This window comes from Enhydra lutris, unplaced genomic scaffold (genome assembly GCF_002288905.1).
Source record: "Enhydra lutris kenyoni isolate GAN:26980312 unplaced genomic scaffold, ASM228890v2 scaffoldscaffold26, whole genome shotgun sequence".
Taxonomy (NCBI): domain Eukaryota; kingdom Metazoa; phylum Chordata; class Mammalia; order Carnivora; family Mustelidae; genus Enhydra; species Enhydra lutris.
Genome location: NW_019154110.1, coordinates 16352777 through 16366117, shown reverse-complemented (window position 1 = coordinate 16366117; position 13341 = coordinate 16352777). Strand labels below are relative to the sequence as shown.

Below are 13341 nucleotides of genomic sequence, written 5' to 3'. Positions count from 1 at the left end.
AAGCGATCAATTTAAATTTATGTCTTACAAACTAACCACATAGAACTAACCACAGGGCAGACATGCATTTGCAGTGATATATGAACATTCTCAAAATAAGGACATGGTTTTGCAGGAGAGAGTGGACATTGCTAGTCTCTGATGTTGGTGGGCTTTGGCCTTGTTTCACAAGTATCCTGAAATTCTCAACGTGGCACTTCACAAATCAGAGGAGAGTACAAAAGGGGCCTTTGAAGTAACTGGCCCCACTCCCTCACTTGACAAGTCAGAAAGCTGAGACCTGGTGGATAGAAAATAACTTACCCAAGGTCACTCAGCCAGTGAGAAGCATCTCCAGGACTCAAACTCCTCATCGCCAGCTAGACTTTCTTCCACCAAGCTCCACAACTCTGAGATAGGAAGCCCGGCACCGGGAAGTCCTCTTTCTGGGGAGACTCTGTGTCCGTTCCCTTGCAGATGGCCCTGTGTGTTGCCAGGGGTAGTTGGTCCACCACAGCCTGAACTGACCTCTTTGGCCACTATTGAATGGCTTCTTCAGAGCAGTCCAGGCACTTTCCACATGGCTGCAAGGACTTGGCCTCTTGCTCTTGCCTCTACCTTCACAAGACGCACAGACCATGTCATGAATGGCTACCTTAGCCCTGTGTTTGTGCACCTGCATCCCTGGTGCCACCATCATCTGCTGTCGCACAAGTTACAATGTTCAAGCCGTTTTCAGCTTCTTGCTTACTCCCTCTCCCATCTTCCTTCACTCTCAGCCGCACCGCTGACAGGTCCTCCTCCAGAGTGTGCCCGACGGTCAGCTTCTGTTTTCCAGTTCCACAGGCCCTGGCCATCCACATCTTCCTGCTTCCTGGCTCTCCCCACTTCAGTTCTCGGGCCTCAGTGGCTAGACCAGAGGGAGCTTAATCCTCGGCGCTGCCATTCTCCTGCCCAAATCCCTGTCACCTCTAGGAAAAATGTCCAAACTCTAACATCGAATTCACACATACCCCGATCCCACCCCAACCTATTTCTGCAGCTGGAATTCCATTAGATCTTACCCTCCACATGTACTCCAGCCCAGCTGGATTACTTGTCATTCCCTAAACATTGTAGGAATTCTGTGCATCGACTCCATTTCCTTCTCTTCTGTTCAACCCCTAGAGGTCTTCATTCTGCCAGATCAGTGCAAACGCGAACTTCTCTGTGAATCTTCCCTAAGCATCTAGGAAGGAAGTACTGATTCTCTCTCCCTAAAGAGAGCCCTTTTATCGTTGAAAAGAGACCTCTTCATCTTTGTTCCCCGCCTCATCATAGTGCTTTATCTGGCGCCTTGCATAAAGAAGGTGTCTTTCTTAATACTGACTGAGCACTTAACTCTCTAGAGACACCAGGCCAGGCAGTGTAATGGCTAAAGAAAGAAGATACAGATGAGCTAAAATGTAATCCCTGTCTTCAGAAGAGCTTGAATTAGTGAGACATGTTCACAAATAACCTAAGCAAGTGAGCTAACTCTGGGGGTGGAATTGGGTGGAGGGGAAGTGCTGAGTGTGGAACAAACATTCTCAGTGTTCCAGATGAGAACACGGGTATTATGATGTGGAGGGTGGGGTGGTGGGGGGAGGCGGAGGGAAAGAAACACAAAGCTGTTTTTAAATTCTATCTCTGTGCTGTGGTCATTATTAGAGTCCTGTCTCGGCCTGGCCAATGTAATCCATTCTTCCGCAATACCAGAGTAATATTCCTAAAGTGCAACTCTGATCGTGTCTTTTAAAGATTTTGTTTGTCAGAGGGAGAGAGAGAGAGAGAGAGAGAGAGAGAGAGCACAAGCAGGACGAGCACCAGAGGGGGAGGAGGAAGCAGGCTCTCCGCTAAGCAGGGAGCCCGACATGGGGCTCGATCCCAGGACCCTGGGATCATGACCTGAACCGAAGGCAAATGCTTAACTGACTGAGCCACCCAGGCACCTAAGACTGATCATTTAACTCCCTGTTCAAATATTTGCTATTGAATGTATCAAGCATCAAATAACTGCAGGCTTATGCTTGGCATTGTGGGGAATACTAGTCTATAGAGAGGAAATAACGGCTGGGAAACAGCTGGAAGACAAAAAGCAAGAACATGCCATGAAAGTGCTGGAGGCCAGGGGACAAAATAAGTGTGTGAGCACTCTGGACTGAGATGAATCGAGAAGAAATAATTAGAGGAGGTGAGACTTCACTGGATGGCCAGTTGGCAAGAAAAATTTAGATGGCACTAAGGGAACTTTAGGGTCCCTTTCAATTGTAAGACCACTATTATTCTTTGAAATAGTTTATTCATTCAACAGATACATGCTAAGCACTTCAACCAAACACTCTCTAAATATTTATTGAATGCCTTCTATGTGCCAGGAATTCTGCTAGCCTGGAAATAGAGCAGTGAATAGGAGACTTCACACTTAAACACTTAGAGCAAAATAGGGATGGCTAATGTAAAGCAAGTAAGTAGAACAAAATGTGATGGATATCACGAAGGGCAAGAAGGTGCTCTAGGACCGCAGAGTGGGGAGCCCAACAGCCCAAGGGCCAGAAAAGTATCATGGAGGGGTGATGTTTAAGCCAAGACTCTAGCGCTGTACATGAGTTATCCAGACAAAAGGGACCGAGTGTTGGGGCAGAAGAATATCATATGCAGGATTCTGGAATTGAGAGATAGAATGGCATGTCCAAGGATCTGAAAGACATCTAAAAAGGCTACACATGGAGGGTGAGTAGGAAGGGGGCAAGAAATTAGGCTACAGAGGTAGGCAGAGCCAAAAAACAGGGAATTTTGCTAGTTCTCATTGATAAGCTTTTTGGTAACATTAAAATATTTAGCACAATGTGACACAAGTACTGAATACTTAATAAACTTAAGTATTGTTTGTTAAGAGTGGATTGAGGAATGAATGGATGAATGAGTGCAGTGGACAGGAGATGCATAACATGACTCAGTCTTGGGCATTTGCTCCTGGAAGCGATGGCACCATTACTAAAGCTTTATCCCCTTAGGTTTGCACGGCAGATTGAATCATGACCCCTCGGAGGCAGCCCCTAACCTTAGTAGAATGACTCAGTCACCTGGCTTTCCCCAGCAGACAGAATTTAAGTAAATCTGCATTAAAGTCAAAGTTTGTTTAGAGATAAGGATAAAGTTTTACCTGGCAATCATTTAGGCTTAAGCTGCAAAGGGGTAGCCTGACTCTTTCTTAATCCTTGTTGAAAAAATAGCCTTCTGAACCTCAAGGGCATGAATATTGCCAAATTAGATTATTCATAGCAATGCTTCCATGGACAAATAAGTCTAAGGAGAGGGAGAGGAAAAAAAAAATATTCCAAAGAGAGATTTTGCCTTTCAAATGAGAAAAGAAAAAGTAAGCCAATTGTAAAAAGCTAACCTGCGCCCCTCTATGGGAGATTTTATGAGTCACGGAGTTTCGCCTCAGATCCCAACTCCAGAGCAGACACTTGTCTAGGACGAGTCAGCCACCAGAATGAAATGCTGTCTCTAGGAAAGGGAAGATTTTTAGGAACACAAGATGCCATTCCCAGGATTCTAATTAATTACCAGGCCAAAAGACTAACACTCCACCCTCTTGTTTATAACTAAGACTTTCTCCTGTTTTGCTACAAAGTTGCATTCAAAATTTGGGAGTTGATTTGGCTCTCAGTATAAATAACATACCAGAGTCAGTGCCTAGTAGAAGGGTCCAAAACTATTTCTGAAGTCATCATAGCAGCTAAGCTTTCATTTGGCAGAGAGAGAATCTGAAGAGATCTTTAGAAAGATTCTTAATGCTGTTGCTAGGGACGTCTGTGTGTGTGTGTATCTGTGTGCTGGGGGAGGGGAGCTGTTAATATGTGCTCTCAATCAGCAATGTCTCCCTAACATAAAAGCAGCCTGTGAAGGTCATTTGCCATTTTATTTCAGAGAGAAACATGAAAACTGCTTAAATAAGTGACTTTCTAGGAAATTCGTTCTCTGTGTTTCATTAGTCATGTAAGGCATAACGTCATTAAAGGAGCCAGGTGCACCGGTACATAGCCGGCATGAAAGGAGCACTGGAATCTTCCTCCTAAGACTGAGCCTCCTCATGTCTTAAGTCCGAGATACGCAGACTACTTCCTCAGAACCTGCTCAGGCGAAAACTCTAGCAATGCTTGAGCAGCTCCGACCAGATTGGAAGCTTTCTTACCTCTTGCTGGGAACTTGTAAAGGATTGCACAGGTGCCTTAGGTGGGGGAATGCGGCAGCCACCTGTGTGCTGCTCATCCCAGGGAGCTGTGGGAGTAAGGGGGCGTCTGGTCCCAGGAGAGCTGTCGATCATTTGCAGTCACAGATCGCTGGATGGGCTCTTGGATGCCAGACGATATTTCTTTGCCTGCAGTTGATAGAGTGCAAAACTAACTGACTGCCTTGCTGCCCCTCTGCTCGTCCTTGAGTGACAGCCAGTTCTGATTCTGGCTTGTTTGCCACGAAGCTTGTCCCTACGTGCCGTTCCTAATGGACCTCACCAACACAATAGGCTAAAGACACACTGAAGTCATGGCATCCTTCTACTACATGCACAAGAGATTGAGAAATCAAGCCTTCTCAGGGTTGCAGTCCTGAGAATACACCTAGATTCGAGCCAGGCTGTTTTCCTCTCCCCTTTCCTCCCCATGCATCATTTGCTCTTTTATTTTGCAGCAGGAGTAGCTTAGTGATCATGGACTTCAGCTCTTGCCTGAACTGATCCTGTTCGCATTTTATTCTTTACACAGAATAGGAAGGAGGTTCGCTTGCTTTGCGCAGAGGCTGAGCCACAGGAGAAAGCAAAGCCAATGTGATTTATTGAATGAAAGCGCTGGACAATTACCAACAACTTGTTCCTCTGCTGCCTTGAACAACCTAAACTGGTAAGTAAAATTTATTGTTGTCTTTCTTCATATGAATGTGGGGCTTTCTAATTCCCTGATTATTTTTTAAATGTATGTGTGTTGCTGCGGTTTAAATGATATAAAAAAATGTGCATCTTCCAAAGTTAGCTGCAGGCAGTCCATGAAGAACACACACAAGCACAAACACATCCATGTGGAGAGGCGAGAATGGGGGTGGGGAAGCCCCATTTCTGATAATTAGGCATTTTATTTGTAGCAAGCTTGAGGACATTATGTGCTTGCCAAACAGATTAACAAGAGCTATGAAAAATAGAATATTCTTTTGTTGTATCAGATCATTTCCCAGTCGGGTTCCTGAGTACCTACAAAAATACCTGTTGAATTAGGTAAAGGTGGATCCCATCGTGCTGATAATCCTAAATGTAAACCCAGGCATCTTGTCTTTAATCTAGCTAGACATGCAGAGTGGGCTACCAGCATTCTGTCCATCCTGGTTGAGCGTGCCCGTACACAGCATCATGACTGTGATGTTGAGGTACCTGCTGAGGACATACAGTGGCCACGCATGCAAACCCTTGCTTGATCCACCGTGACTTCTGTACCCATATGCCTTACATCCTTTTTTTTTATTCTATGAAGACACATGGTCGATAGGGCATACCAGGTTCAAAGTGGGATATTGTAAGGGTCTTATTACCCATGCTGGTCCTTGGCTCTGCCAAGGCCACTGGGAGTACCACTTATAATCAAGTCTGATTTTGCTTCTCTGCTGGGACACAAAATCCCTGTACTCACTTGATTTCTTCCTGTCCTAAATGAGATGCAAGCCAACCTCTGCAGAGGGGAAAGGTGAATGGAGCAAGCTATTGCTTTTCCCACCACCACTGCCACTATCATGTCTTCTTCGTCTTTTCTTTGCCTGGCTACTGCAAAGCATTAGGGCCTCACCAATCCATTTCTGGTTGGTTCGGAATCCATATAAATGTTATATAGAGTTTACTATCTTTGGTGCACTCTATCTGCAGTGTATCACTGGCCTTTCAGTTGGAGTTGTGGCCTTGGATGCTGACAAAGATGGATGATGGTAGAATAGTAAACAGCATGCTTTTCTAAATAAAAACCAAAGTTAGGAAATCTGAGAGATGGGCAAAATTTTGCAGAGTAGAAAGGATCCCAGACCACTCAATAATCAGAGCAGGGTCATTCTCCCATGTGATTTGGCTATTTCACAAACGATGGCATTCTAACAAGAAGGAGATGGAATTGCCTCATGGTTAGAGATATCAGGATAGCAGGGCACCTCTACTCATTCCCAAACTGTGTGCCTTTAGCAAACCCCTTACTTTCCCTGGATCTCCGTTCTTCCTCCCCCCCCCTTCTTCCTGATTGTTTCAAAGAAGACATGCTAAGTTCACTTAGTTTATCCATGAGGTACTACTTAAAGCTTTCCAATTAAAGATGGAATAGGTAGTCAAGATCATTGTTCACACACGGCAATCCAGACACCAGGCATCAGAAACCTGTGGATGAGGGTTTATATGGGGTGTTGATTCCTCATCAGAGGGATACAGGGCACTCTGAAGGAAGCATGATCATCCTCAGGGGATTAGAAAGGGAGCATAGAACTGAAAAATGGCATTTAAAAAAAACAACTTCAAATAAATAGGTTATGTAAATAATTTTTATCAATACTAGTCAGTAATAACTAACTTTATATACTTAAGACACCACGATACTGAAGATCTTAAATTTTTTGAAATGAACATTTTGAGAGGAGTTAGTTCAAGGATAAGTAGAACCTCTTCATAGAATTTATGTTCAAATTACCCCCCTACCCATGCACATGGAATTAGTAGCTGTAAATGTACTATGATTTATTTGAGGAATTCTGGAAGACTCATTGGCCAAAAGAATTGTCCCATCTATGGGATTAAGGTACCTGAAATTCTTTCATCAGGGATTCAGTTAAATATTGCCGTCTTTTATAAAACAAATATTCTTAGGAGGAATAACAAATTAAGACACTCATAGCTTATCATAAGTGAATGTATTAAATTCAGGGAAAACCCAAAGGATGTTGCCTTAATGCTATATTAATTCTTCTGCTTTCTATTTATTTCATACCTGTTTCCAAGAACTTCTCTTGTAATGACCACTTCACTCTTTTTTTTAAGATTTATTTATTTATTTATTTATTAGAGAGTGCACACATGCTAACCAGAGGGCAGGGGTGAAGGGTAGGGGTGGGGGAGGAGGAGAGAATCCCAGGCAGACTCCCTCTGAATGCAGAGCCCGATATGGGGCTTGATCTCACCAACCTGAGATCACAACCTGAGCCGAAACCAAGAGTTCGACGCACAACCCCCCGAACCACCCAAGTGCCCTTTTATTCTTTCACTCTTGATCAGAAAATTAAGTAGCCTTAGGACAAGCTATTTCCTTCTTTTTATGGGATGCTTGAATTAGATGGTTTTCCTCTAGACCATTGAGAGTCACATGTAGAAAGCTAAACTCACCATCTTTCCCCTTTTAGATCCACTTGTCCCCCTGCATTTCTCCTCTTTTCTTAATTATTGGTGGAAGCATTTGGCATCTAGTCAACTAAGCAGAGCTAACAAAAGCTATCCTCAGGTTTCCTAACTCCTTATATCCCTACATCCAATCACTAACCAAGTTTGGTCTATCTTACCTTCTCCCTCTTTTTAATCTGCCTAGCCCTCTCCATCCCCATTCTCACATGCTGGAGTTGAAGTCACCAGCTCTCATGGGGACTTATTCAGGGGCCTTATATTTGGTTGTGCCTGTCACTGGTCCCCTTCAAACCACCCTCTGGAAACTACCAGAGTGATTCTCCAAAAATGCAAATCTCAGCCTTTCTCTAGTGCTTCCCTCTTGTGAACAGGTTGAAATCTATTGTCCTTCATAATGGTATGCAAAACCCTTGATGGCCTAGCCCTGCTATCTTTCCAGACTTCTTTCCCAAGGTCCTAGTGTGAAGGTTGAAATATCCTTTGGAAGTGTCAGAGCCCAAAAGAATTCCATTAGAGCCCCTGTGGACATCAGCCCACTAGCAATACTATGACATGTCCTAACCTGAGCTCCTATATCTGGAATGCCCTTTCCTTTCCTTCCTGCTCGTTGATTCCTCATTCATTGTTCAAAATGTTGCTCAGTCATCAACATCTCTAACTCATTCCCCCATACCCTCTTCTCCCATGACTTCTCCTGTCACTCATCCCTCTATACTATATCTTGCTTTAAACATTTGAGAGCACTGTTGAAAGGCTAAGCTCTCAAATCATCTCTCAAATCCATATTGCCTCCATTTGAATCCCAGATCTGCCCCCTTAGTAGTTCCCTAATTCCCTACTACATAAGGTGGGGATAACAGTAGTCCTTACTTCACAAGGCTATTTTGGGATTCAGAGAGCTGATGCACATAAAGGTATCATTCTGAAGAGTGCCTGACTCAGAAAGTGCTATAGAAGTAAAAGCCATTATCATTATTCCATAATCTTACATATCACACTATTTCAAACATACATACATACACTTGTGTAACTGTCTTCCTCGTTAGCCTGTGAACTCGTTGGGGTACAGGTAGGGTAATCAACTTGCCTGGGGTTTTCCCAGATTTAGCACTAAAAGTCCTGCATCCTGAGTACCCCCCTCAGTCCCAGGCAAACCAAGATAGTCGGTCACTCTTTGGCTATGGCTTACTCACCCCTGAAGTCCCAGGGTCTGTCACAGGATACATAGGTTACCAAGTTGATCACCCAAAGGGTTTATCGAATTACAGAACCAAAATTAATTGTCTTTTCACCTTCTTCCTCATAAACATCCTTTTAAACTTCAAAAATAAGTCTTCTTCCTACTGTGAAGTCACCACTGACGTTTGGAAACTTACCACTGAACAACTGAATATATTTTTTTAAATGCACAGGAACCTGAAAGGCTGCTTCCGCCCTGTTACATATTATCAGTGTAACAGTATCAGCCACTCCTTAGCAATCAAAGACATACCTGTCATGGTAAGAGTGGGTGGGGAATAGGAGAAGGGTCACACTTTGTTTTCTGTCTAGTGACAGGCAGGTTGAAGTGTAAAGGTCCCTAGTTCACATCACAGCCTGAAGAGCAATCTTGTCCCAGTCAGAAATGTTCCCTTCGCTGAATGTATCTGTCTACCCAGCTGTCAAGAATGGCTAGAGTTACTGTTTCTAATATGCTTTGTCTTACAACTGCTCCTCATCCAAACTGGCTCAGATCTTTTTTCACAATACGAATATGATAAGTCCCACAACCAAACTCCTCTGAAAAAGGGACTCTGGATGTGCCACAACTCATGACAAGGACAGGATCTCCTCTTTAGAATCAAGGTCTAGGAAGAAACTGGCAGAGAGCCAGACCAAGCACCCTCCGGCAGAATAATAGCAGAATTGCTAAGAGCATGGACATTGGAAGCAGATTCAGTCCTGCCTCCTCCATTTACTGGCTATAGAATCTTAGGTAAACTACCTAACCTCCCCGGGCCTCAGTGTCCCTGCTTGCAAATGATGGTATAAGGATAGTCCCAACTTTCTCATAGGGCTATTATTATATTTTGTCTTAGCCTTGAAAGTAAAACCCGAGGCAAAGCCAATTGTGAATGTTCTGTTGGGTATTGGGAGACACAACCTCAGGGCATTAAGAATGGAGCCATCATGGTAAAAGGGAAATGAGTAGAGAAAGAAGGGAACACAAATATAGGTAGTTTGTAACTGAACGAGCCAAGGCTTCACAAGAAAATACATCCAGGGTTGGTTTGTGTGTGATTGCTTCTGAGCCCTCAAAACAGTCCATAAAGGAAGAATGGAGAAGAAATCATCTGAGGGCTACTTCCGGTCCCCTGCCTCGCCTTGGTCCAGTTTTCACATTTCCAGATAGTGGCCCAGTCCCTCGTGGTAGCCATGAGTAAAGCTGGAGCCTCCTTCCGTGGGTCTGGTCGGGTCAGAGCTGTTGCAGCTACTGTCACAGCAAGCATGGTGGGGGCCATGCCAGAACCCACGCTTCACTTGATACAGCTGGTGTTTGGAGACAGGAAAATTGTGGCAGCCAAGGCTATCTACTAGAGCAAGCAGCCAGAACCCAGGGAATAGGTGGTTTTAAAGTAAATCTGGGGAAGCTCCACTCACCACAGATTATTCTTGCCATTTTGGGTCTGGATTCTCCAGACTACTATCACTCTTTCCTTAAAGCTTGGTCCAGGTGTATTAAAAGTGTAGCTGGGATTATGCTGTAATAAAGAATTGAAATTTTTAATTTTCATAAAGTGTAATTCATCAATTTGTTTTATGGTTTGTGCTCTCTGAGCCTCTTCTAAGAAATCATTGTCTTATTCAAGTTCACGAAGATTTTTTCCTGTGTTTTTTTCTGGAAGTTTTACAGTGTGAGCTTTCGCAGTTTGGTCTCTAATCTATTTCATTTCAAGTTAATTTTTTATATATGGTATGAAGTAGGGGTTGAGGTTTTGTTTTTGCATACAGATATTTCATTGTCCCAGCACTAGTTGTTGGAAAACTTCTTCTTCCCTATTGAATTACCTTGACATCTTTGTCAAAAATCAGTCCATTAAATATGTGCATACTATTTCTAGACTCTCTGTTTGGTTTCATTTAATCTGTATGTCTGTCTTTCTGCCACAGTCTTTATCTGGAGAGCTATCTTTATTTTTTTTTTAAAGATTTTATTTATTTATTTGACAGAGAGAGATCATAAGTAGACAGAGAGGCAGGCAGAGAGAGAGAGAGAGGGAAGCAGGCTCCCTGCCGAGCAGAGAGCCCGATGCGGGACTCGATCCCAGGACCCTGAGATCATGACCTGAGCCGAAGGCAGCGGCTTAACCCACTGAGCCACCCAGGCGCCCAAGGAGAGCTATCTTTATAGCAATACCACAGATCTTGATCACCATGACTTTATAGCAAGTCTTGAAATCAGATAGTGTAAGCTTTACAACTTTTTTTTTTTCTGTTTCAAAGTTGTTTTGGCTATTTTAGATCCTTCCGTTTTTATAAAAATTTCAGAATCAGCTTTTTGATTTCTTAAAAAATAAATAAATAAATAAAACCTGCTACGTTGGGACTGCATTGAACCTAGCGTTAAGTTTGGAAGAATTAACATCTTAACAATATTGATTCTTCTGATCTGATCCATAAAGAAAGTATACACTTCCGTTTATCTAGGTTTTCTTTAATTTTACTCATTAATGTCATGTAGTTTCAAGTGTACAAGTTTTGCTTTCATTTTGTTTATTGCTAAGTAGATTTTTATAGATTTATTAGACTATTCTACAAAATGCTCATGTCATCTGCAAATGAAGGCTTGCTTTCTTTCCAGTGTTTATGCCTTATTTTTCTTGCCTTGCTACTCTAGCTAGAATGCCCAGTATAATAGAAGACATAGGAATGGACATCCACGCCTTGTTACTAATCCTAGGAGGAATCTCTTGGTCTTTAATAGTTAAGTATAATGTTGTCTGTAGATTTTTGTAGATTGTCTTTATCAGGTTGAGGAAGTTCCCTTATATTCCTGGAAGCTTTTTTTTTTTTTTTAAATGAACGGATGTGGAATAATGTCAAATGCTTCTTTGTTTGCATCTGTTAAGATGACCATATGATTTTTTTAATTCTGTTAATGAAATGAGTTACATTGATGAGCAGTTGAATGTTATACATAACCCTGCTTTCCTGGAATAAACCCTACTTGATTGTGATGTATTATCCTTTATGTATATTGCTGGATTTTATTCGCTAACATCATGTTGAGCTTTTTTGCTTCTGTGTTTATGATAGACATTGAGCAGTAGTTTTCTTTTCTTGTAATGCCTGTTTTCTGGTATTGATATCAGGGCAATGCTAGCCTCAAAAATGAAACCAAATTTTTGGAAGAGTTTTGTGTAGAATTGGTTTGTTTTTTTTTTTTTCTTAAATGTCTGGCATGCTGTAACATTTAACATGACCTTTATTAAATATTGTGGGAGAAAAGAAACTATTAGGATGAAAAAAGAAAGTATAAAACTAGAGACTAGCTTTCCCATACAGGTTCTTTTCCTGTCTCCTAAATTCTGGCCCTGTAGCTGTATTGCAAAGACCAGCCCACCTTCAATCAACAGATCTGTTTGCTCTTCTCTTTGGAGCTCAGGTCCCCTAAAGCTTCTGTGAATGAAGAAAAGAAAAGATACATTTATTTCCTTAGAGAAACTCCAAGAGTTTTTCCTTATTTACATAATGCCTAAAAATTGATTAATAGGATATACCCATCCAACAGAATACTACTCAGCAATAAAAAGTGAAGAACTACCAATAGACATAACAATGTAGGTGAATCTCAAGATAATTAAGCCGAGTTAAAGAAGGCAGATTAAAAAAAAGAGAGAGTGCATAGTGATTATTCCATTTGTATGACATTCTAGAAAAGGAAGCCTTTCTAGAAAGTAGCAAGCAATAGTTGTCTGAGAGCTGCAGGCTGGAAATAAGTATTTTTTGAACATCTGTTTCTTTCAGGCACTTTGCTAAATAATTCGTATGTATTGTCTCATTTAAGACTCTAATATTCTTTTTAGACATGATTTTTATGATTGAGATAAGGAATACTGGTAATGATAACGAAATTGAAGGTTAGGGACAGTAAATAATTTGCCCAATGTCATGCAGTTAATAGGTAGAAGAGCCAAACTCAAAGTTAGATCAGCCTCATATCAAAGTCCCTACCCTTTTTTTTAAGGTTTATTTATTTATTTGGGAGAGAGAGAACACGAGTGGGAAGGGCAGAGGGACAAGGGGACAGAATCTCAAGCAAGCGCCCTGCTGAGTGTGAAGGCTGATGCAGGACTCCATCTCACAACTCTGAGATTGTGACCTGAGCCTAAATCAAAGAGTTACTCGCCCCACCAAATGAGCCACCCAGGCACCCCAAAGTCCCTACTTTTAATACTGTGTGTAAAACTTATCATGATTATCTGAGGTTGAAGAATGGAGTAAAATATAACCATAGATCTCAGCCTGTTTCAGTAAAAGTGGCTAACAAGGAATGCCCTCTGAAGAGTGACATCCCAGACTTAATACAAGGAAAACAATTTCCCTGCCAGTTCTCCTCCTAGGATTTTGTATCTGTTTTGCCCATCAGGTATTTCATTCAACATTTGAATCTATACCCTCTAGTTCCATCCACTACATCACAAATAGCAAGATTTCATTTCTTTTGATGACTGCATAGTATTCCATTGTAGATATATACATCTTCTTTATCCATTCATCTGTTGATGGACATCTAGGTTCTTTCCATAGTTTGGCTATTGTGGACATTGTTGCTATAAACATTCGGGTGCACGTGCCCCTTCGGATCACTAGTTTGTATCTTTAGGGTAAATACCCAGTAGTGCAATTGCTGGGTCATAAGGTAGCTCTATTTTCAACTTTTTGAG

At 42.1% G+C, this 13341-nt stretch overlaps 1 protein-coding gene across 1 annotated transcript in view; it reads left to right on the top strand.

The window, feature by feature from the left end:
* Positions 1-13341, top strand: part of LOC111151466 (ankyrin repeat and fibronectin type III domain containing 1) — a 437740-nt gene that overhangs the window by 254939 nt on the left and 169460 nt on the right. The window contains exon 4 of the mRNA XM_022509473.1: positions 4767-4901. Within this exon, the coding sequence (XP_022365181.1) occupies positions 4767-4901 (135 nt within the window). The remainder of the gene's footprint in view (positions 1-4766; positions 4902-13341) is intronic.